The 24,589-nt window shown below is 34.4% G+C and overlaps 1 protein-coding gene across 1 annotated transcript in view; it reads left to right on the top strand.

Moving 5' to 3' along the window:
* The first annotated feature begins 1,993 nt into the window (after window positions 1-1,993).
* TMPRSS15 (transmembrane serine protease 15) overlaps window positions 1,994-24,589 on the top strand; it is a 106,712-nt gene continuing 84,116 nt past the window's right edge. The window contains exons 1-7 of the mRNA XM_019659528.1: window positions 1,994-2,138; window positions 5,023-5,153; window positions 5,429-5,496; window positions 13,400-13,551; window positions 16,184-16,228; window positions 17,705-17,722; window positions 22,853-22,876. Of these exons, the coding sequence (XP_019515073.1) occupies window positions 1,994-2,138; window positions 5,023-5,153; window positions 5,429-5,496; window positions 13,400-13,551; window positions 16,184-16,228; window positions 17,705-17,722; window positions 22,853-22,876 (583 nt within the window). The remainder of the gene's footprint in view (window positions 2,139-5,022; window positions 5,154-5,428; window positions 5,497-13,399; window positions 13,552-16,183; window positions 16,229-17,704; window positions 17,723-22,852; window positions 22,877-24,589) is intronic.

The raw sequence follows: 24,589 nt of genomic DNA, 5'->3' as shown, positions 1-24,589 counted from the left end.
ACAGAAAAAAAAAATCTAGTTTGTATCTTTAGTTTTTACTTTCTTTTTGATATATATATATTTTTTAAGTCAGTGTTATTTAGCTAAGTTTATCAGTATTCTCCTTCCTGGTTTGTCCTCTACTTTTTAGGTTTTTTTTTTTTAAAACTGCTTCAGTACCCTACTATCAGAAAGACACCTTTCTACATTTTCTTCAGTTTTTTTTTCTGTACTTTTTATGTATATTTAACCCATCTGGAATTTATTTTTCCTCACAGTGTGAGATAAGGATCTAACTGTATTTATCCTGAGATGGATAACCAACCAACCCAGTATCACTTACTAAATAGCTATCCTTTCTCCACCTATTATTAGGAACATTCTTTTTAGATATGAAGTTTTCATATGTGAATCAAGTTGCTTGGGGGCTCTAAATTTTATTCCACTGAGAGAGATATTTTCCTACTCCTGGAGCAAGGTCACACACTTTTTATTATTATAACTCTGTAATGTTTGTTATCTGATAGGGCGAGTTCCATTTTACTGCATTTTCTGTGTATAATGTGCACTTTTCTGCCCAAATGGATAGTACTAATTCCATATCTATATAAATGTTTTCATTGTTTTATTTATGCTTATGAGTTCAAAGTGTAACTCTAGAAATCAATAATGATATCTGTATGCAAATTCAAGGGTCACTCTCCAGGTTCCAATTTTATTGTCTGGTCAGTCCTATTATTAGAATTGTACGCTAGAATATAAGCAAAAGGAACCTCGCCCAACTGCATCAATGGTATCTCTCATTTCATGTATACTTCCGAGTGCCTAATTATTTCAGTTAAGTAAGAAGTGTATCCCATGATGCACAATTTTTACTTATATTCTACTTTTTATGGTGAGGATTTCAGAGTGCAACACTCTGCTCTTTTCTTTCGAGGCTAAAGGAGGAAGAAAAGGGGCTATTGCTTATTTTAGCCAATTATAATATGCCAACATTTTAGTGTATTGAGGACCGCTAATCTAGGACTTCCTTACTTCTGTCCAGTTTTGCTTACCAGAACAAAAGGCAAATGGATTTACTTCACAATAGTAATTTAATGTATTTATTTTTGAATTCTAGAGTCATTGTTATTCAAGGGCTGGAAGTTCCAATGATAAGCTGTACTTTACTTGCCAGGAAAGAGTCTTGATTTTACCAGAAAGCATAGATCTACAGTTATGAGTGTGCTTATCATAACCTGTTCTCTTCTTATAACTGGTATGTTAATAGAGATAAAGTCCATTCATTGACACGAAGCCATAAAGAGTGGCCATATGATGCCTTGTTTAAGTGGACTTTCCTTTAAGTTAAATCAATACGGTCTTACGTGGCATAGCCTCATGAGTGATACGATGAAGGTTATAAAACTTGTGATGGTTTCAATAAGAATATATACACAGAGAAAGAACAGAAAGGAGAGAGACATGTAGATATTAATATGTATGTTAGGCTTTATAGATACCTGTGCATAAAAGTTATTTTTAGAATGTCTACACCTACGTAGAACAGGAGAAATGCCTTAAAAATGACCTGAGTCAGAGCACAGAATATTGATCTGTTAGGAACTCTCTACAAATACCAAATGCATTTGCCTAATGACCAATTTGTCTATCATGAATTTTATATTTTTCCTAATGGTTTTCAAAATGATAAAGTGTCGTTTTTGTTTACAACATGCATTTAATTTCATTCATCTCCACAAATGGCCTGTTCAGTTAATTAACATTTACAATGCTAGGTATCTCTTTACTCATTTATATCTTCTTAAAGATTAACTACTCTTTCAAATCTACTTAATGTATGGAGACATACTATTGCCAGAGGGACATGTACTAGGGACACGGACTAGTAACGCTGCCTAGAATTATGTTGTTGCTTTCCAAATCTTTTTAGAAAACTTGAGAGATTTTTCTTTCCAGCAGGTTTTTATATTCTCTCACAGTGTTTAGATTAGCATATCTTCAAAAGCCAAAAATGGTGTCAAAAAGAAGTGTACCTTCAAGGCACCATTCTCTCAGCACCTATGAAGTTCTGTTTGCAGCTCTCGTTGCCATTTTGATGGTGATCTGTGCTGGATTAATTGCAGTGTCCTGGCTGTCAATCAAGGGATCAGAAAGAGGTAAGTCACATGGATGTGGCCACTGAAGGCACCCTCAGATGAATGTACAATACCCACTTTAACCTCAGTTATCCTGCCAGTACATTTTATTCACTGCTGTGCTTTTGTGACAAGATATTTCTGTTGCATTGAGATGTTTTGCTGTAGTTCACTCTGTAGAATATTAGAAAACTTACTTGGTATATAATTTGAAACTTAATTAAGAATGCAAGCACGAGACTAAGTCTTAAATAAAAAATGTTAAGTAAGTTTCTTAGTTTCAACATATCACAAACTTGGTTCCAAAGCCTGTGGGTTCACTCTGATAGAATTTAAATCATAAACATATTAAAACACGTTGACTATACAAGTCAATAAATAGACAAAGTTAAAGAAAAAATATTTATTTCTAGAGAATGGTATCTTCATTCTCTTAGCAGGCAGACAATTTTAATTACAACAATATAAGAAAATGTGGATGTAAATGAAGACTTATAAAGATCTCTAGTTGCCTGAGTAGCAATTTGTGATAAAAACAAAAAAAAATAGAAAAAGGTAACTATTATTTAGAGCTAAATTATATGTACCAGCAGCTTTTTAAAGATCTTCAAATGTATTCTCTTGTTACAACAAACCTATGAGATGGGTGTTATTGATACACTCATTTTATAGATAATGAATCAGGGACAGAGAATTTCAATAGCTTGTTTAAATGTTCACCATTACTAGGTAGCAGAAGAGTCCAAAGTAGGCAATCCAACTCTAGAACTTGTGCTCTTATTTATCATTTATTCATTTATAGGATATATTTTTAATTGCCAGCACAGCAGAAACTTGAGTATTTGGATTCATTTTTCTGAGAAAATTTTTACAGTTTTAAAATTATTAATTGCATATGGGCATATTAATTCTTTCTGAAAACTCACACAGTAGAACCTTTTAATGTGAGTGATTTTAGTTTTACCAAGAAAATTCTCAGCCTTTGAGTCAGCTGTTTCCTCTAGTAAATGAATAAGTTTAAATTAGAATGCAGTAAATACGACATAGTTTTACAAAATAATTCCAACATGATCCCTGCTTTATTTAAATACTATAGCCAGGTATGAGGGATATATGTGAAAGAAAAAGAGGTCTTGTGGACAGTTTATATGATTATATGAACAATTAAACAAGTTATAGAGGTTCACTTTAACTTTTAGAAATGTGGCTGCTTGGTCTTATTTAAATGCTGTGAATAACTTCAAGGATATAATATCATTTAGAAGTCCACTGGAATCTCTGATGCTCAATAAAGATACAAAAGTTAGTGATCTTACTAGTAAAATAGAAAATAAATATTTATAAATGTTAATATGATTTCATAGTGAACAACTGAATATAAAAAAAGAATTGGAGTTAAATATATGATAAAACACCAGAAGACGTAAAACATATTATCTTTAATACATTGTTTTACTTTTTATTGGAGATTAATTTAGACTTGCAAAAATTGTTTTTATATAATTTTTGTCTAGCTTCCCCTAATGTCAATAACTTGTATATTCATAGCACAACTGTTAGGGCCAAGAAATTAACATTGGTACAGTATTATTAACTGAACTGCACACTTTATTCGAATTCCACCATTTTTTCTACTAATGTCCTTTACTTGTTCAGGATCCAATGCAGACGCCCACATAAGATTTAGTTATCGTGTTTCCTTAGTCTCCTCCAATCCGTGACAGTATTTTTTGTCTTTCCTTGTCTCAGTTTTTCCTTGCCTTTCACATTTAAGCATGCAAATCTTAATGTAATCTTGATTGTTAAAAAATGATGTAATATAAATTGTATGTTACATCAATTATGCAATGATAACTGTTTAGACTAAATGCATGTTCATTGTTTGAAATATTATGTCTAATATTCCTTCTGAGTGGAAAGTTTGTTGTTAACATATAACAGATTCTGGCATCTAGAGTCAGTCACTCCTATGCTCAAATTCTATATCTGTCACTTATGACTTCTGGTACCTTTGAAATTATTCTTTATGAAACTAAGCTCCAATTTCCCCATCTGGAAATAGAAGAAATAACATTTTATCATACCAGGTCAATGTGAGAATTATGTATCATTATTATTGTACTTACTAATGATTTCATCATGTGAGTTTCAGTTAAAGCAACTCATTTTAAATATAAATATATATCAAAGAAAATATTCTGATAAAGGCATTATGCAGGACTTAATGGCACATTTTAGTATCCCTGTTTATATTCAGTTTGTTAGCATTTTCCTTACTTTTTTTTCAGACTGAGATAATATACTTTCTGCAGCATTCTCAATGACTTCCCTAATAATAACATTCCAATCTAATGGCAAAAGGTCATACATGTCAATTTTATAATTATTAGAATAAAAGAAATAGCTTCAAAGCTATGTTTCAAAGTAACACACACACTGAAACCTTCACAGCAATCCATATATAGAAAACCAGCAGTGTCCCTGGATGCTAGGTGTTCAAGAAGTATCTGAAAGCAACTACAAAACTTTTAATGGTCCATTTCTCACCATGTTTCTCTGAATCAGTTCCCATAATTGGTGGAAGTTGATCATCCCCGTATCTACCAACAGGAATCTCAATAATAAAAAAAAAAAAAAGCTTGGAAGCATGGAGTGTGGGTTTGACTTCAAAGAAAAGAAAGAAAAAATAGGATAGAGAAAAGATTTAATTTTTAATCTTTTAAAACAACCACATTGGGGGGAAAGCAGCTGATTATGAAACATGAAGACTGCAAAAAAAAAAAAAAGCAAGAGAACTACTGCGCCAACACATGAAGCAAGAACTTTACTCTGTCTTAACCAAAATATGCATATCCTCTCTTATAATTCACATTTTTAGTGTTTTATTTCTTATTAATTCATTTAGATGCAGTGTTTGGAAAAAGTCATGAAGCCAGAGGGACTTTGAAAATAACATCGGGAGCCACATATAATCCTAACTTGCAAGACAAATTCTCAGTGGATTTCAAAGTTCTTGCTTTTGACCTTCAGGAAATGGTAGGAGACTCTCTTTTCAGCTGGTTTAAAAGTTTGTAACCTAGTTTCACTAACTATTTGCCAAAAGATACATAGAGCCTGTTTTCTCACTTTGAAAAAATTTGTAAATAATTGTAATGTCCCCAGGATGCTTAAATATATGAGCTACATCACCACAGAGAAGGAAAATGCCCCAATCCAGTTCTAAACAGAACATAAAGATTACTGTTTCAATTTTTTAACAAAAGTTTAAAACTTAAATTTAATATGCTATTTTTTACTTTTTACTTTTTTAGATAGATGAGATCTTTCAATCAAGTAATCTGAAAAATGAATATAAGAACTCAAGAGTTTTACGATTTGAGTGAGTACAGCTCAAAAATTTTATGTTGATGGAAAATACAGAATCAGAACATAATGATCTTTTTGCTAAGATTTGTAAAACGGTGCTGCTGCTTTTTGGAGAAAAATGAATATTTTAAATTTTCAACCATTTCTGAAGATGGAGAAATTTTCATGTTAGTAGTGAATAATAATAATCTAGATAATTGACCTTATGTTAACATGTTTCTCTCTGCTGAGGGTATAGTCTTACGGAGACACATGGAGGGGGCTGAGGTTGAATGTACCCAGATACAGATAGAGTGTTTGATTTGCTATGAACACGTGAAACAAAGCTTGCTCATTACACTGTATTTACATTTTAAGCCATAAGACAGAAGGGACTTGTTCACATGTACTCATTCACTTATGCCCTCTAAGACTGTACCTAGGGCAAAGTGAGTGCTCAATAAATGAATGAATCTTAGATTAATAGGGTCATGATATAATTCCATTACAGACCCTTGAATCTGGAGTTTTGTTCACTGCAAACGACTGAGGCCTTTGGAATAAAGGTGTGAATCAGCAGGAAATTGTGATGCCAGTTAGAATCTATAAAACAAAGTTAAAAAAGGAAAAGTCAGAGAGAGATCCATTAAAAAGAAAATAGAGGAAACTTCTCTTTTCTGCAGAAATAAAGTGGAAATAACAAGCCTGGCACAGGAGGAAGACCAAACAATGAAAGCCAAGATAAGCCTGCGGGAGCCTGACTTATGCCCCTTGAACGCCTAAGTAAGCTGGACTCGTGGCAATATTCCTTAGTTACAAATGTCTAGTTCCCCACATTCTTTACCCGGGAGGTAAATAAGTGTTAGTTTTTAGGCTGCTGGTGCCCTACAATTGAAGGTAGTTAACACAGTCAGGGAGGATGGACAATGAAAAAGCTCCGAACCAACAACTTCCAAGGAAATCACAATATGTGAGCTCCCAAGCAGACAGCCATGGCAGCGCTTTGTTTTTAGACCATACAAAGTAACAACCTACAAAATGTAAATATCCGTTCATTTTACTGTTACCCACTTATCATTTCATACATACGCATCACTTATAATTTACTAACTAATGTTACCAGGCAGTACGTGGCAAGTTCTATATACAGTTTGTGTAATAGGAACAAAAATGCTGCAGAAAGAAAGATTTGAAATGACATAGTCCAGCGTTTGCCTGCCTGCTTTGGGCTGGAATGCCCACAGCCTCAGAAGGAAGTGCATTCTCATCCAACAAAACAAAGATTCACACTGCTTCAAACGGATTCCCTCATATAAGGCTATCTGATAAAAATTCGGAATCCATTTTCAATGTCACTGTGAACATCATTGTTATTACTATGTTTTATTTGTTTCTTTATATCTTCACTTGCTAGAAAATTATTTATCCTCAACCAAGCATTCATTTCTTTGGCTCTCACCCCCTACTAATCCTGGTTGTAGTTATTATTTTTCTTGCAGAATAAATGTATCTCTATCTTCATAGCTCAGGCTTTCAAACACCTGAAGACTGTTCCTAGTATTATCATCCAAAATGTAGGTAGTCTCCGGGGTTTTGTCTCAGAAACACCACTCTGGCCTACTTTGTTTCTCCTTCCCACTCCCTACACGCTTCACACCAGCCCTACCATATTAGCTATAGACCCTCAAAAGCATTCTGCTTTCTCTATTTTGTAGACTCTTTCTCTGCGTGGACCTCCATTTCTTCCTTACTATATACTGCATCTATCCTTACAATCTATCTTTATATGCCATTACGAATCAAACAGCCCATGTCACCTCCTCAGGGTATCTTTACCTGACAATCTAGTCTGGGTTAGGTATGTCCTCCACCTGCTCACTTAGTTAGCATTTTGTACCATGATGCAAAGTAACAATCCTCATACTGTAATATGATTGCCAATTTGCCTGTCTTCTTACTAGACAGTGAGCTCGCTCAGGGCAAAGAATGTATTTATGATACCAGTATTTTCAGAATCTAGTTAATGCTTGGCTCAGAGTATGTGATCTATAAAGTCCTACCAAAGGAATAAACCATTTATTTAAGACTTGTTGATATATTGAGTACTATATTAGTTGCATATTTTCCTGTAACACCTGTCCTATTGATATAAAAAAAGTATACTCTTACTCTGCTATCACTTTCTGTTAGAATAGAATTTTAATTAAAAAAAATTTCTAAACCAGTTCTCCGGAAGCACAGGAGTGTTAATATATTAAAGAGCCCCTCAGGGTCAAGGAAGGTTTTCTGAAAGATGTGAGTCACGGTCTGAGAAGTATGAGTGGAGACTACTTAAGTAGAGAAGAAAAGGGAAGCCATTTCTGGGAAAGAGAGAAGAATTAATGTAGCATATTGAGGATATGCTCTGGTTGGTATTGAGGGCCCATTAAGAATATGTTGGGATAGCAGAAGGGTGTTGAATATAGGAGTCTGATGGTTCACCTTTTTTAAATAGGAGCCATAAAGGACTCTAGGTCATTGGAGAAACCCAATGAGCCTGGCTTTATAGAAAGGCTAATCTCCTGTCTCAGATCAGAAACAACTGAATCAGGGAGCCTGGAGACAAAGATACTTGGTACATGGTTTTCACAAGAGTCCTGACATGACATTAGTAAAAGAACGCTTAGTTTTTACTGACCAAATAGGGGTAGGAAGGTCAAGTCAAAGACAGAAATCATGCTTAAAAAAAAGAACCATGCAAGGTTAAATGAGGATTATTTAATGCGCAAAAGGAAACTCGGGGCCTTTCCACTTCTTGTTGGAACAAAACTAATCCTACTGGTGGAAGGTACAAGGAAAGAAGTCTAATGCTTCATCTTTTTACACAGAAAAAAAATAGTTTAAAAATGTTTTTTCTTTCTTTCTGTCATTCATTCTTTTTCTCTCCTACTTTCTCGCCTATTTATCTATCTATATTTATCATTCTTTATTTTATTGTATATTCACGGCATCTTAGTCCCAGTAGCCAGCCTTCGTTCCTATCTACCCTGCAGAGGCTTCTCCTCCTGTTTTCCAGGGCTGATGATCTCCGATAGCCTCTTTCATTGGCCTGTTATCAGGACTAGAAGGAGACACGTGGACTCTCAGAAAAGGTTAATTTTATTTTTTTGTCATTCTCAAAGTGCTATTTTTAAAAAAATATTTATTCTGTTAGGGTAAAACCATGCATTCAAGATTTTTTTTTTCCACTGTAAGCTATTTATCTACTTTGGAGTGAGTGGAACCAATTTCTCTTTTCCAGTTTTGTAGGATTGACTGTTGAGATCTACATTAAAAGCACCAATTCAGATTTATTTCTCAAAGGTTTTAATGCTCCTTGAGGAGAGGTATCTCTGGTACCTGCCTCGCTGTCACTGGGTCTGCCCAGTGAAATCCATACAAAGCAGAGTGTCCACTGCAGAGTTGATTGGAATAGTTTTACTAATGGGACTCTTTGTGTTCACATGTTATAATATGCTGGATAACTTTATTTTTACTAGATTGAGAAGATTTCCTGAATATAGACTTTTATCTATAGGCCTGGTGGGTTATAAAAACCCCAGCATTTTATTTAATGTTAATAAGTAATCTTTTCTTTCTCTAGATGATAAAATCACTCTATTTGAAACTGTAAATTATTTGAGCTGAGGAATTCTTTCCTTCCCCTTCTTTATAGCTACCTACGAGACCAATATAGAGCCTAAACCTTGATACATATTTTATAATGACTCTCACATAATATACTCCATCAGTGTAGAAATGCTTCCACCTAGTTGTATCTGAACTACTTTTAAATCAGGAGTGAGTTTTTGAAAGATGCAAAGCAAAGGAATGTTATGAAAATGTCTGTAAGATAAGTTTCAGGTCAGTTCTTTGGGGGACTGAGAAGAGGAGGGAAAAGACATTCAGAAGCAGAGAAGATAACAAGCAAACATTTAAGTTAACTTTAAATAATCATTTACAAAACGACATATTTCACTCAGAGGAAAAAGTGGCAGACTCCTAATTGGCTTTATAAATTATTTTAATTTTAAACTCCAATTAATACAATCAACAAACAGAAATAACTGAGATCTCAACTAACAACACCCACATCAACTGTGAAAAGCACATCTAAAAATCCTTTAAAATGCCTAGTTTTTTGTTTGTTACTGATTTTAATTAAACTCACAAAACATGCATGTGTATATGGTATAGCACTAGAAATACTAAACTTAGTCATTAACCTACCTTTTCTTATTTAATGTCAATTCTGGCTCCCTTGGAAACTCTGTGTGTGTGTGTGTGTGTGTGTGTGTGTGTGTGTGTGTGTGTGTTGTATGTATAGCCACTCTGCAGGTCAAACAAATGGTTTGTTCACCTCTGGGCACACTTTCTGTTATCTTGCTTTGTGGATAGTGCTTTGACTCAGAGAGCGTTTAGCGGTTGATTCTTTTAATAAAGTGTGTTTACCCTCTGTGGCAACATGCAGCTTGTGCTGCCCTTTGAGCACAGGTGAGTCACAAAGTTAGTGAAGAAAAGACTTGTGTTTACTCAGCAACCCTAGAGGTTATCAATATCATTAAGGAAAATTAGAGATAAGAAACATTTTGATTTATTGCACACAGGCTTTCTGTACAATGATAGGATTTATCTGCTTTAAAAAAAAAATCTCACATACTCCACTGGAACAAGTACTTTGAAATGAAAATGGCCATTGTTTCCTTTATGTTTTCCTAAAGAATTCTCATTTACCTTAATAAATAAAAATTAGTCTCACAGTAGTGACAGAGGGTTGTTACTGAACTACTAAAATAACAGTTTTAGGGTTCTTATGAGGTTCAGCACAAATGTTTATTATGGCTTTCCTTATTTCAACTACATATCTCTATAATCTCAACATTTACATGGAATAAAAAACAAATTTTAAAGAATACTACTGTATGTGGATATAGGATCTGTGACTTCTGTCCTTGCAAAGCATAAATTATTAAATGCAATGTATAATTCACAACTAAGAAAACACATCTTTCATACAAAGATATTTTATGCCTGAGGATGAACTAATCCAGTTACTTTCAACTCAGTGAAGGAAAATTCCAGATTTATACTTCCTCTACCAAAAATAGTTTACCTCTTCTACTGACTTAAATAAAATAAAAGTGTTCAAATTAAACATGTAGAAATTATGTTTAAAAAAAAACCTCAGATTTAGTCAGAATTAAATGTATTGTGTGACCAAGGATAAGGAGATATGGAATTGTAAACAGAAAAAATTACAGGGTATTTGTTCACTATCACTTTATTTTAACCATATTTAATCCTGTCCATTTAACTTTTGGGGGTTGGGGGCAGGGTGGTTAAGGAGACATAACTGAACGGAGGAGGAGCGGGGAAAGGATGTAGAGGGGTTGGGGGAGAGGGAGAGATCAGGGAAGATTCTGTCCCTTGAAAGTATGGAGGGAATAGAATATCTATCCCTCTACCCCTCAAAATACAACCAGCAATTTCCTCCATCTATTTGGATATAAAGTTCTGGTAACAACGCAAGAGCATTGTAAACGTGAATTCAGGAAAATGTGTTGTATTGTCTTTCCCTGACAAATAGTTCATAACGGTATTGACCGAGGTCGTGTGGTGGGTGGGGAATAAGAATTACATAAAACAAAATCTGGGACACAGATGTTCTGCCTCTGGATTTCATCCCTATCTCTGATACTAACAAATGGCATAACTCTAGGTAAAGTTACCTACATTCCTCTGAGCCTCAATGTCCTTATTGTTAAAATGACAATGTGGTTAACGTCAGGTGCAAAACTAATCTCCCTTTTCTGGAGCTTCTGTTTAAATAAATATGGGATGAGGTCTGAGAGTTGCATGCCAGTTAGGATTTTTCAAATTGCAGTTAACAGAGTACATGAAAGTGCCTTACACAATAAGTGTTTATCATCTGACATCACAATAAACCTGGAGGTTTCACCAGAGGTTAGTTTAGTCATATAATAACAGTGACATAATAATTTAAATGTAATCCTTCCTTCATTATGCTCAATTTAGCCTGTCAGCCATAGCTTGCCTCATGGTACGAAGATAGATGTAGCAATTCCAGCAATAACATATAGACATAATAATGTTCAAAAAATAAGAGTAGTAAGTAGTCCAGTATGACCCATTATTTTATCGGATAATGGAAATTTTTCCAGGAGTTTCCCATAATTGTCTCCTCATCGTCCATTGACCAGGGCCTGGTCATAAACCCATGAATAAAACTGTCATTGACATGAGCGATGGTTGGAGAAGCCATCACCTTTTGTAAGAAAATAGAGAGTTATTCTCAAATAAAATTAAGGATTGGCCAGCATGGCCAGTGGAAAAATGAACACGTGTGGACGAATAGATAAAAACAGTGTCTATGACAAAATGTGTCTGTATCAAGGACAGCATATGATTCCGCATATGGGTATAGTTGGGGAATCCTGAACTAAAGAGTTACTAAGGAGCTTAGTCATTTACAAGATTTGGTTACTATGATTTAATCAGTGATTGGAAAGTTAAACATTCTAACGTTTTTAAATAATTTATTTAATAGAGGTGAAATATAGAATTATTGTATCAGAGCATCCTGTTTACTTCAAAAATGAAAAACCAACTACATAGAAAGGAATCATTTCTGCTAAACTGTGAACCTGAATAATAGCCAGACATTAAGAAGGAATATATTAACATATACAGTATATGCTGATCTACTATGATCTTTCAGGAACATTTTGATCCTTTATATAGTCAGGGAGGAAAAAAAAGCAACATTTGTTCTAAATTTTATCAAGATAGATATGTGGACAGATATACAAAGAACTCTTTTAAAGTTGGTGAAATCCTTCAAAAAGCTCAATAACATATAGATATCACAAGGATATGAGTGTCACTACCTAAATTTTGGAACCAGCAAACATACCATGCAAAATTTGGTTCTCCCTAGTCTGCCTTTTAAGAATCCAAGTATACAGCATGAGTACGCCAGTTTACTGAGGACTACAGAATCAATATCAGAGCTCCCAAGTAGTCGTATCCTGAAAGCATGTGATGAAAGAAATAGAAACGTAGGCAGGAGACCAAAACTCTCTCGAGTATCCCTGCTGAGACAAAATCTTATCTATTTTTCTGTTTCTTTAAACTGTAAACAAATCACCAGGGAACTGAACTTTTTAAATGCATGCTGCAGAGCAGGGAATAAAAGCGAAGATAACTTGGACCATATTATTGAACTATGTGCAATCTTACAGTCTGAGATGATGTAGGCAAGATAACGCCAACCCTTGACAATGAGAATGAATATCCCATAAATCCCCAATAACTCAGGTATGCTTTTCTTCTTTCTATCCCTTAAATTCAGAGCATATTTAGATATTTTATATTAAGAATAGAGAAGAAAAAGTAGATATAGATTAATTGCTATAAGCTTGCTATCAGGCCTTTATAAACTATATAGAAAATTTTTTTCTGAAATCAGTGAAACTACCTTAGGCTTTCCTCTACTTAGAAATTATCTGTGAAAAATCACAAATCCATACTCTTTATTTCTTCTAACAGTAAAATAAGAACAAAGGTCATGACACCTCGTGATTTGATTTAATTTGACACAAGTGATTCTGGGAAACAGCCTGGCCCTGGGAATTTGTGCGCTAATGTAGAACTCAGAAAACTCAGATTCCAATTCTGGACCTGTCTTTGTGTTCTTGGAAAAATATTTAGTCTTTTAATTCATTTTTCTTCCACCTGTGAAATCAAGATAACGTTTGACATAACCTACCTCGCGCAGGTGTAATGAGGATTAACAAGGTGGTGACTGTAAAGAATTTCAAAGACATCTGACATGAATTGAGCACAAGTCATTTGAAGAAGGCTGACTTTTTCCTCCTATATCATCTTTTGCTTTGCAGAAATGGCAGCGTTATAGTCATATTTGACCTTTTCTTTGCCCAGTGGGTACCAAATGAAAATGTAAAAGAAGAGCTGATTCAAGGCATTGAAGCAAATAAATCCAGCCAACTGGTCACTTTCCATATTGATTTGAACAGCATCGATATCACAGGTATCTGTGAACATTATTTGATTTCTTTGAATCATTAAGCTATGAAATTAAAATGCTAGCTATATACCAGGGAAGCAGTAGGATCACCCTTGAATTCAGAAACATGTCTTACTGCCTGAGGTAACACATTTATCTGAGAAACATGAAATACAGAGAAACCATATTTGAAGAAATAGTGAGGAAAAGTTTAAAAAATATCAAAAAGGTTCTGAAAATATGGGCACGTACAAACATTTGTGGGTCTTATCACATTCTTGGCACTGGTCCAGCACATCCTGACTTTCCAGAAACCCACAATCAGAAAGTGACATGCATTACTCTCTGAGTCACGAACATTATTAGATTACAAAGTCAAGTGGCAAGTCCAGTCTCTAATTTAGAACTAAAAAGAGGGGTCAATGAACTTGATTCATCCTGGTTACTTAATGATACAAAGAAAACTTTATTTTTAAAATGATCAATAATTTAAAGATAAAAGTAAATCAAAAATGAAAAGGTATAGGGCATCAAAAATAATAGCATATGCCTACCAATGCTTCGATTATTCTAAATGTTCAGTTCTAGTTATCGTCCATTCAAGACAACAAACATTTACCCTGTGCGCTTGTGTTGGTTGGTGTGCATATTGAACAATGATAACTGTCCAGGTCCACAATCTCTTCTGTGTAAACCTTGGGACCAATTACGTTTTGAAATTCAGAAATTTGGGGAAGCTAGAAAGCTAGTCAACATACAAACATCCACAACAAGCGAAGGCAAGCTCCAAATAGCCTAATGTCAGTTCAAACAGTTTTGTTACAGAATGAGATCAGTCAATTATGTGTCTGCTCTAAATCAAATATATAAAAACATGCAGATGTTTTTGTTTGGTTTTATTTTTCGGTTTTGTAATAGTAGATATGAAACTGTGGACCTCTGGTTGCTTTTCTTTGCAACATTGTTCATCAAACACAGTTTCCTCTTTCATGAAGTCCCCTGCTATATCCTGTGGTGCCTTGTTCAAAGAGAAGAGAAGACAGCTAATGTTCTTAGTGCCTCCTCTACAATGGCTTGGAACTCTCTGGCACAGCTGCTGGAGCCGACTGTCTTGGATCTTTCTCTGATTCTTTGGCCTGAAAACTACTGCTATTATTAGCTAGAAGAGATGCCTTACCTAGCAACACATTTACTCCTCGTATTGATCCTATTACATACAAGGTGTCTTTACTCCCCTAATTTGTAAATGAGAAGACCAACACACAGATAATTTGGGTAAATTACCTTAAATCACACAGCTATCTAGGGTTGGATCAAGGTTTCTGACCCAGGTGGTCAGACCCTAAGGTCTGTCCTCTTAACAAACTAGAGTTTGTTTATAAGGGGTTTATCTTTGGGCAAAGTTGATTGATATTTTCCTTCCAATAGTCAGTTTTCTTCTAGAAAGTTGACTTCTTGCTATCTTCATTTGAATGTGTATCATTTTCTGGAGGTCTGTTATGGCAAATGAAATGACAAGTGTGCTAAAAATTTATTTTCATGACTCCCTACATTTGGGTTATTTTAGAAGTTTGAAAAGTTTGTGGTTTTAAAAATATGTATTTATTAAATAAAATCTTATGAGTTAACTTAGAATAAGTACCTTGAATGCACTCAACTATATAACATAAACTCAAGAATATGCTCCACAACTTGTAGTTATATTTAATTTGATGAACTATGTTTAAACATATTTATACTTGTAAACATGATACCAAGCTTAACTTTAGGTATTTAAGTTTAATGTTCACTTGTATCATGTGAATTTTCAAATTTATTACATTTTAAAATTGGTTGAGAATTGTATAAATTCCTTGGATTTTTATGTAATATACTGCATAATCAAACATAATACAAATTAAAATGTTATCTTATTTACGAGAAAATAGTATAAACCTTGTTATCTTATTTATCAATAATCTACTATATATCATTTATGAAACTGCTATAGATATTGAAGAAACTAGACAATGCAGAAATGAAGAAATAATGTAACAAACCTCTTAACCCACTTACCATACAGTTTTGAATAAAAACATTCACTAGATGAAGGTTTTTCATAAGATATGTTTTGGTTTCTTTTATATCTTACATAGTTGTCATAATGTTGTCATACAAAAAATACATATATTTTTAAAACTAGGAAACATGTTAAAGGGTGAAGACAATAGCTAGTTTTTTAAATATGAAAAGCACTTTATACTAAGACAGCACTTATTCCCAGCAGATATTATTAGGGGCAAGGTTATCTTGATATATTTCATGTGTTTCAGTGAAACACCATTTGTTCTAGGTATGACAAGATCTGGTATGTAATGTTATATTTGGTGTCTTAAATATAAATTATTCTATATAACTATGATGAATAGATATTTTTGTTAAATAGGTAAAATAAAGCAAACCTTTTGCATAGGTAAATTTTACAGAGAGAATATACAGATTCTGGGAATTCATCAGATGTGTCACAATTAAATAATAACAGGAATATTTAGCATGAGATAGGATGAGACAGAAACTAAAGGATCACATGTCCTTTGAATATTTGAACTGTACTCACTGTTTTGCCATATATGCATATTTTGAGTCCAAGCTTTAACTCAACTTTACTTTATTATAGCACCTTTGGAGAATCCCTCTACAGCAAGCCCTTCAACAACTTCAGGTCAGTGAAAACTAACTTGGCATTTTAAAAACGAACTTGGTGACCATCAAACTCCATGACATTGGGGAAGGATTTATTTTTCTTTAGTAGCTCTTTTTGAGACATTTAGTCTTTTTATTAAAATGTAAAAAGCATACATTTGGTTCAGAATAATGTAGTTCAGAATATTGCAGAGTTCATAATGTCTAGTTATAACTGCCAAGGATATGCATTTCCAATTTCATATTTTAAACTCTATATACATGTGTATACATGTATGGGTGTGAGTTTGTGTGTGTGTGTGAGTGTGTGTATGAGTGTATGAGTGTGTGTGTGTGTGTGAGTGTGTGAGTGTGTGTGTGTATGACCCCCAAATGAGAGTCTTAGAGATGAGCCATAATATTTGTAAGGTTACTAGGAATGAGAGAAAGAAACTTTCAAAATGTATTGCACTCTCTTGGAAAGGAGAATCTAAAACTTAATGTTAACTTTGGTCTATTCCAGCATTTTCTTCACTGCATCTTTCTAATTACAGTTGATCACTATTGCTATTTATATTTAGAACATCACTTTGTTTTATCAAAATCACACCACTAACAAAAAAGCTTGTTTTGGCAAATTATCAATAATTTTAGAATTGACAGAATTTTCTTAAAACATAAAATTGTTCTGTTGTAGAAATTATTTAAATTGAAGTCAAAACATGAACATTAACCCAGTTCTGCCCACTACCAGAATCACGGAGCATACATCTTTACCCCTCTGAAAATATGCTACCCATAAATCATGAATAATAATTTTTTCTGTATTTTTCAGAAGTCATTCCAAATATCAAATTTTTATATAAATGATTTTTAAAGTGAAACACTGTTTTAAAACCATAAAGTTATAACTTTTGGTACTCTCTATAATCATGACCACTTTATAATACTTGGAAGCTCTATTTTTTTTTTAAGTGTCTACTTGGTCCAGGCACTATATTTTACAAATATAACTTCATTTAATTCTAAGAATAATCCTATGGAGAGATAATATTTTTTCCACTTTAAAGGATTCACACAGCTAGTAAGTGTCAAACTCAAAATTAAAAGCAATTCCTTTGGACTCCAAAGCCCATGGTCTAAGCATACCCCAAGCTTGTATTTCAAATAACATCTAATTAACCTAGAACATTTAAGTTTACAGCCATTATAAAATTAATGAATCCTATGTTCGGTTATTATTGGTAATTTTAAAACATCATCTTTTACTTACAAAATAAAAGACGACCTAAAAAACCTAAAAACCTCAGCTCTACAATTCTAAAGATCAATGAAAACATAAAAGATTATTTCTTAGATCCAGATACAAATGATATATTCTTAAGTTAACAGATACTAATAATTCACAGTAACTTTAAAACTGTCAAGTTAAATATTAAACAGAAAGAATATATAATCAATTCCTAATAATCAGTTTAAAATGTAATAGTTATTTTAATGTCATTTACTTTTACAGACAAGCCAACAACCAGCAGTCCTCTAAAAACCACACGTCAGTTTTTATAATATTTTTTTTCTCAATTTAAAAATATTTTCACTAATGTTTCCTTTTAGGCTCCTGAGAATTCTCTGATAACACAGCAGTTAACATTACCCCTGCTTTATAGATAAGAAAACTAGAGCATAAATGTTTGTAGTTTGAGCCTAACATTTCACCAAAAGTTAGCAATATATTTTGGGTTAATGCCTGGATTATCTGACCCCACTGAGTCTTCTATTAGAACCACAGTTATTACCTATGGCTAATAATGCCACCAATGGGATCAAAACGTAGGTTTCATCAGATGTGAGAGATTTTTATTCTTTCCTTTGATTATTCTCTCTGTATGTAAGTTAGATATGCTTCCTCTCTACTCTGTGAACTTTAAAAATAAAACAGCCAGTTATTTTACACAAAATGGGTTTACTCAGGAATTGCCAGAGGAATTGCAATTTGGGACACACAAGCTATGGCAAAACCAAGAGAATGTCATTTTGTAGAGAAAAAGTGGGAGTTGCCAGGAGCTGATAAAAACAAGATGTCCATTGCAAGAAACTAGGAGTTTGAAGTGGATTGGCTTCCCATTGGCTGAGTCATGATGGTTTATCATTGACTAGGCCTGTTGCTAGACAAGGAGAAAATCTTTCTTCCTCCTGCGATAGTCTGCAAGGAATAGTGAGTAACCACTGTGTGAGAGCTCCCCCTTCATGGCTTTCTGACTCCATCTTAAATGAGATTTTCTTTCTTTTTACACATCTAAACATCTGTGCTCGTGCCAAACCAGTACCAAAAGTGGCCTTGGATTCATTCCTTCAGCAATTTTTCATTAAGTGCCTACTTTGTGCCAACTCCTGGTGTGTATCTTTGATGTGACAATTTATCTGGATGCCTAGTAATTATCTACCATGGTTTTGTGTATCTGCCAGTTAACTAAAGTGCCTTCTCGAGTCCTAACTTAATCTTCATCTTGAATGGCCTACATGTGTCCCTAATCTCTTCAGGTAAACTCTGTACAGGCAATATTCCATAGATCTTCAACTCTTAAAGTAATATCACCATTTTTGTGTTATTAAAATGTATATAAAATGTTACACATACAAAGAGAAGATATTTGTGAAACTATAAATACCCTCTGAGTAAGACTGAATAATTCTTGGTTAAAATGGCTGGTGTGATGTTTGAAAAGCAAAGTGATACACGAATCATTAAAATGCTTTATGAAACAAACCATCACACCTCCAAACCCACAGAGGTCTTTTATGATGGACTAAGCCTGCTTGGTGTTGTATTTAGGTGTTATCCATATAACAGCACAACATATTGAAAAATAAAACTGTTCTTCAGCCTATAATCCTTTCTCCAATGTGGAAGACTATGGCATCTAAAATCACCTTTCAACACATTTTCAAAAAATGCTTTTAGCATTGACAATGGTTAATTTGTTTAGTCTAAAAGTAAAATCATTTAAATTTATTTCTAAAACTTTGAAAGTCAGCAACAAATATCCAAATTAGTGCCCTGTTTTCTATTTGTCTGTTTATTGATTCATTGAGTGATTCATATAACCGAGTTATCAAGGAGCTTTTAGGTATATAAAATGTTCTAAGAGAAATATATGGAATGACTTGGGGGCAGGGGGATACCAATGTTAAAGCAAGAAATCCTTGGACTTAAAACAAGTTTTTTTCCCCTTACTATCCTGAAGACATACCCATCAAAAATATAAGAAGTGGCTGAACCATATGCCCAATTTCTTCTGGCCAAAGGAGAAGGTGAAAGGGGGACAGAGAACATAGGGTAATACTCCTGCCATACTTTTCTCTCCTGGGAGTGTAGCAGAAATCTCCTTTATTACATGTAAACTATAGGAATGGGATCAGTATACATTTAGTCTTATCTTTCACACTTTAGTTAAGCATTTGATTTTCAAATTGAAAACCAAAAAGTAACACAATTCTCAGTCATTGAAACAGCATGATCAGGCCAGCAGAGTGGCGCATTGGATAGGAGTTGGTTTGGGATGCCAGCTCTGAGCAGCAGGGCCCTGGTTCGGATCCCACATGAGGGCCAGTGACTGCTGCACCCTCTACAGCTAAGATGGTGAACAACAGCTCAAACTGGAGCTGGGCCGTCATGAGTCGCCAGCAATGGTGTAGGCTGCAGCCCCTGCTGCATTGGGCTGCCATAAGCTACCATGTGTGGCTGGCAGCCAGCATGAGTGGCCAGCATGAGCGGCCGTGAGCCACCATAAGCGGCCGTCCAGAGGCCGGGGAGCGACTCCCTCACCCGGGAAGAGCGCAATAATACCAACATGGGCCAGTGAAGCGAAGTCCTCCACAACTAGACAGAAGAACAAAAGGACAGCAACTTGTCTGTTTTCACCTCCCCCCATTCCCTAATAAAATCTTTAAAAAAAAGAAAGAAAGAAAGAAAAGGCATGATGAACCCACCATTAACTAATTACACCAGTTACTCTCTATATATATAGTGTTTGGCAGGCTATACAGTCTTTTAAAACTTTACATTTATTGTCTGAAAACTAAAGATCAAAATATATATCCCAGAGACTGGTCATGAGAATTAAGAGAGATATTATAATACAGATAGTACTGTACTGACTCATTTCCTGACACACAAAGTAGGGACATGACCAATGTTAGAGTCCCATCTCCCTTCCCCCTTCTAACTTAGGAAAAGAAAAGTAGTTGCAGATTTTTTTTAAAAAAAAGATTTTTCAAAAACTAAACTAAGGTTGAAGCAAGATGCTTGTACCCATTATTGCTCATTTTAATCTAGTCATTTATTTGACCAAAAACTCCATTTCTGAAGCTTCCTGTTATTGGAGACTGTATTAGATTACTTTAATCAATCCTCAAAGAATTATAATAAGGTAAGTAGGTGGCAAAACATCGTATTCCCTCTTTCACTGGATCCATGAGTCCCCAAGTCATCCTTCCCATTTATTCCTCTCTTCTGGCAAGATACTATGGATTTATAGAGGGGAACAAGGCAATTAAACTTGAAAACTGCAGTTTCCAAGCCATAATTTATTATGAATGTGCTTTTCAAGGATGTTAAGTTTATTCTCATTTTTATATGCCTGGAAGACGGAGCTTGAGAAAAATCAACAAATGCATGCATCATATACCTGGCATTAATACTATTATAAATTCTGCCAAAGAAAATTGTTGTATGATAGCGGGTACAAAGTCCATGAGGATTTATGTTCTACTGTTCAACTGCCTTTGTTGCCAATTACCGTAAAGTTTTAGTAACCCATTTGGAACACTAGAGGAGAGACATGAGAACTAAGGTTCCATTACACTGATTGATTTCTTGGCTGCTAAAGAGCACCTGGAGGGGTGTTCTGGGCAATTGTTCAAATGCTTGAAGCTTTGTAGCACACAGCTTGTTCCAGTCTTTTGTTGCTTACTGTGTAGGCAATGACTGCAGAAAAACAAACGCTTCACTATCATGGGCTTTCTAATCTCATACAAAATACTATCTTGCTACAATTTCACTATGTGGAGTGGTTTCGGGGATAGAAGAAAAAGAATTGTCTGATTTAGTGAATGAAGAACATGAAATTGGGTCGAGAGAAGCTAGGGGAGAATTCTGTTCATCAATTGACTTGCCCCAGGACTGTAACACAGGGACTTTATCTGATACCAAATGCATTTGGTTTAAGTGTTTTTCTTTCTCTGCATTTGAGAGCAACATGTCTACATTGCTAAGCATTCTCCTCTAATGTAAGATGTTCCTATGCACATGGTATCAGAACTGTTAAAGTGTCTTTCCATGGTCATTTCATTTGGATTGACCAGCCATGGTCTTATTAAAAAGATTTAATTTCTTCTATTAAAGTAAATGAGAATTTCTGTAAGGTGATATCTATTTTTCCAATACAATGTAGTGAAATAAACTTGGTCTCTAAAGGCAGGCATTCTTGGATTCAGATTCTATTCTACTCCTAAGAAAACTGTAAGGCTCTTGGGCTTAATTTGTCTCAAACAGCTTTGGCCACAAAGCATTAGTACCTTCATTTAAATAATAAGGAAAATAAAAATCTAAGCTTTCCAAAATATGATTTTCAAATTATTTTCTTGCATGTAACACTTCTTATGACTGGTTAGGAAGAAGAAACATGGATTTCAGTTTTTTCATCCTCCTCAGCGCCTAGCACAGGGCTTGCCCAAGTGGGCGTAAGACGACCCTCCCCCAAATCACTGGACCTGGTTGTGACTTTAGAACATGCTGAAGTAATCACATTGACTTTATATTGAATCCTTCATGATACAGATATAAGTGGATAATTAGAACCTTGCATTTACAGAATTCCAAATAAAACTAATTTACTGGTGGGTTTTCATAATATGCCAGAAAATTAATATCCTGAAGATAAAATTCCATGTAGATGTAAAAACATGTGTAGGTCTTTTTCCTACTCAAGATAATCATAACTGCTGTTCAGGCAATTTGATTGCTTCTAATGAACAGACCAATTAGTGTTTTCTTTAAATACAATTACTTAATTCCCTTCCTGAAAATTCCCTTCTGAGAAGTACAATATAGACTTAGAAATGGAGAAAGACCAGAGCAAAAATTAAGGAATGAAATGGCAAATAAAGTAGTCCACAAGTCAAAGAACTCTAGTTTTAAGAAGTTCATTTTAAAAATAAAAACAAACAAATAAAACCTGGCATCTGGCTAACTTCTGTAACAGTTAATGTTTTAGTCAATGGTTTTGTTGGAAATTGTCACCATACATATGTATGTAAGAAGAGAGACACAGAAAACTAGGTAAAAACACAATCTGATAAAACCCTAAAATGTACTATACTACCCTTGTATAACAATTATGTTTATATTTTACATATTGGTTTCAATATGAGGAACTTTCCTTTCTTCATTGACCAAGTGAGCTGAAAAGTGTTTATGAAATAGTCTGGAGAGATAGAGAACACAACATAAACTAGAGTACCTATTATTTCCACTTTTAAATCAAAATACTTCGAACTAGAGTCGTTTGCTAATCCCACAGCTGTTCCTCTTATATTCACTATTGTAACTAAACACCATTACTAATTTAACTGGCCACTCCAAAAGTGTAGGTATCATTTTCAGCACCCCCTTCTCAGCCTCCCTTTGGTCAGGATCACATCTGGCCACTAAAACTCACCAATTTTACTTGTAAAATAGCAACTGAGTTCATGCCTCATCTCCTCTACTAGTTCAAGAGTTCCAACCCTCATCAACTTTCACCTTGACCATTGAAACAGCCTCTTAATTTGTCTCCTTTCTCCATATGATTCTTGGTTTGGTGCCAGAATTGTGTTAATGAAACATGGACTGGTCATATCACATACATAAATAAAAACTTTCAATTCTGTTGCCTATAGAAATGGATTTCTAACATTTTGCAAAGATAAAAAAAATTCCTCTAGAATTTGGCACCCAACTGCCCTTCCTCCACGACTTTCACAAACATCTTACCATCCAAAAAAGTTAGAGTCGTCTGTTTTCTGTATATTAATGTACTCTTGTCACATCATCATGTGTACATTCTACATACCTCTCTGTCTGGTACATTTCTAGGCATCCTTCAAAGCCTAGTGTATGTGAAGATGTTTTCAATCTCTGCCTCAAAAGGAACTAATTGCCTAACCTTTGGTATTTCCACAGCATTGCTTTTATACTTTTATATCTCTTTTAAAAAATTAATTAGTTAACGATCCAGTCTCCGACTTAACAACTCCAAGCTCCATGAGAATAGAGACTGTATCTTACTTATCCTTTTACTTCCATCCCTTAAAAATGTGTGACAAATAAATAGACAATAAATGAAGGGAGTCAATGAATGATCGTGAATGAGATCAAAGTAGTGTCACTTACCAATGTGGTTTTGAGGTTGGAGCTATAGTGTTTAATAGGCAACAGAGATGTGAAGCATAAGGAAGTGAAATGGGAAGTATACGTCTTCCTAGCTATATCCCCAAATCTATTCTTTCAAATACTAAATACTTAGAATTCTATTAACTACTCTTAAAATGAGACATAGAGTCGCTATAATAAAGCTTTTTTGTTGTTTATTTTTTTAGAAAGCATTTATGGAATACTATTGACACTATGCCATTCATGGATTGGACTTGATGATTAGGGACTCTCTTTTTTTTTTTTTTTTTTTTTTAGCTGAGCCATCCCGCCACCTGTTGGCAGCTCCGCGGCTGCTCAGCTCGGGCTGACCCGAACCACTGTTGCTCAGAGCTCAAACTCTTGAGCGAGCTCTTAACCAACTGAGCCACTCAGCCGGCCCAGGGACTCTCTTGATTATCAACAGTTATAATATGCATTTGGCTTTATTCAATACCATTTTCATCATTCTTTTTTTATTCTCTTAAAGGGGGTATTATATCATTTGGGAATGGCTCTGATCTGCATCCTGTTCTATTTTAGATGTTAGGTGATCCATGAATTTCCTACTGGTTTATAACCTTCTTAATTGGAACTAATCACAGAAGTCTAATTTAGTTGTATATATACTCAGTAACCCTGTCCATAAATGTTCCTAATTAAGTATTACCTTTGTAGATTTATTGACACAAGACTTTTATTTTCCTAATTAATTTCATGGAGCATTAGGAGAAATTTCAGAATAAAATGTTTTTAAAACCCAGCAGATGGCAGTGCAGTGCTGGTTTTAAGGTTAAGAACAATAACAATAACAAAAAAATGTTATTGATCTTAAAGATTTTTCAAAAACTTCAAAGCATCATTGTTATTCTAGCCATAGACAAAAATTCAAATTCTCAAATTGCTCTGAAAAAACAAACAAACAAATATGTCTTTACCTACTGAGCATAT

Source organism: Hipposideros armiger, unplaced genomic scaffold, assembly GCF_001890085.2.
Source record: "Hipposideros armiger isolate ML-2016 unplaced genomic scaffold, ASM189008v1 scaffold_300, whole genome shotgun sequence".
NCBI classification, from domain to species: Eukaryota; Metazoa; Chordata; class Mammalia; order Chiroptera; family Hipposideridae; genus Hipposideros; species Hipposideros armiger.
The sequence above is the reverse complement of the archived record's forward strand: the minus strand, read 5'-3'. Positions and strand labels throughout refer to the sequence as shown.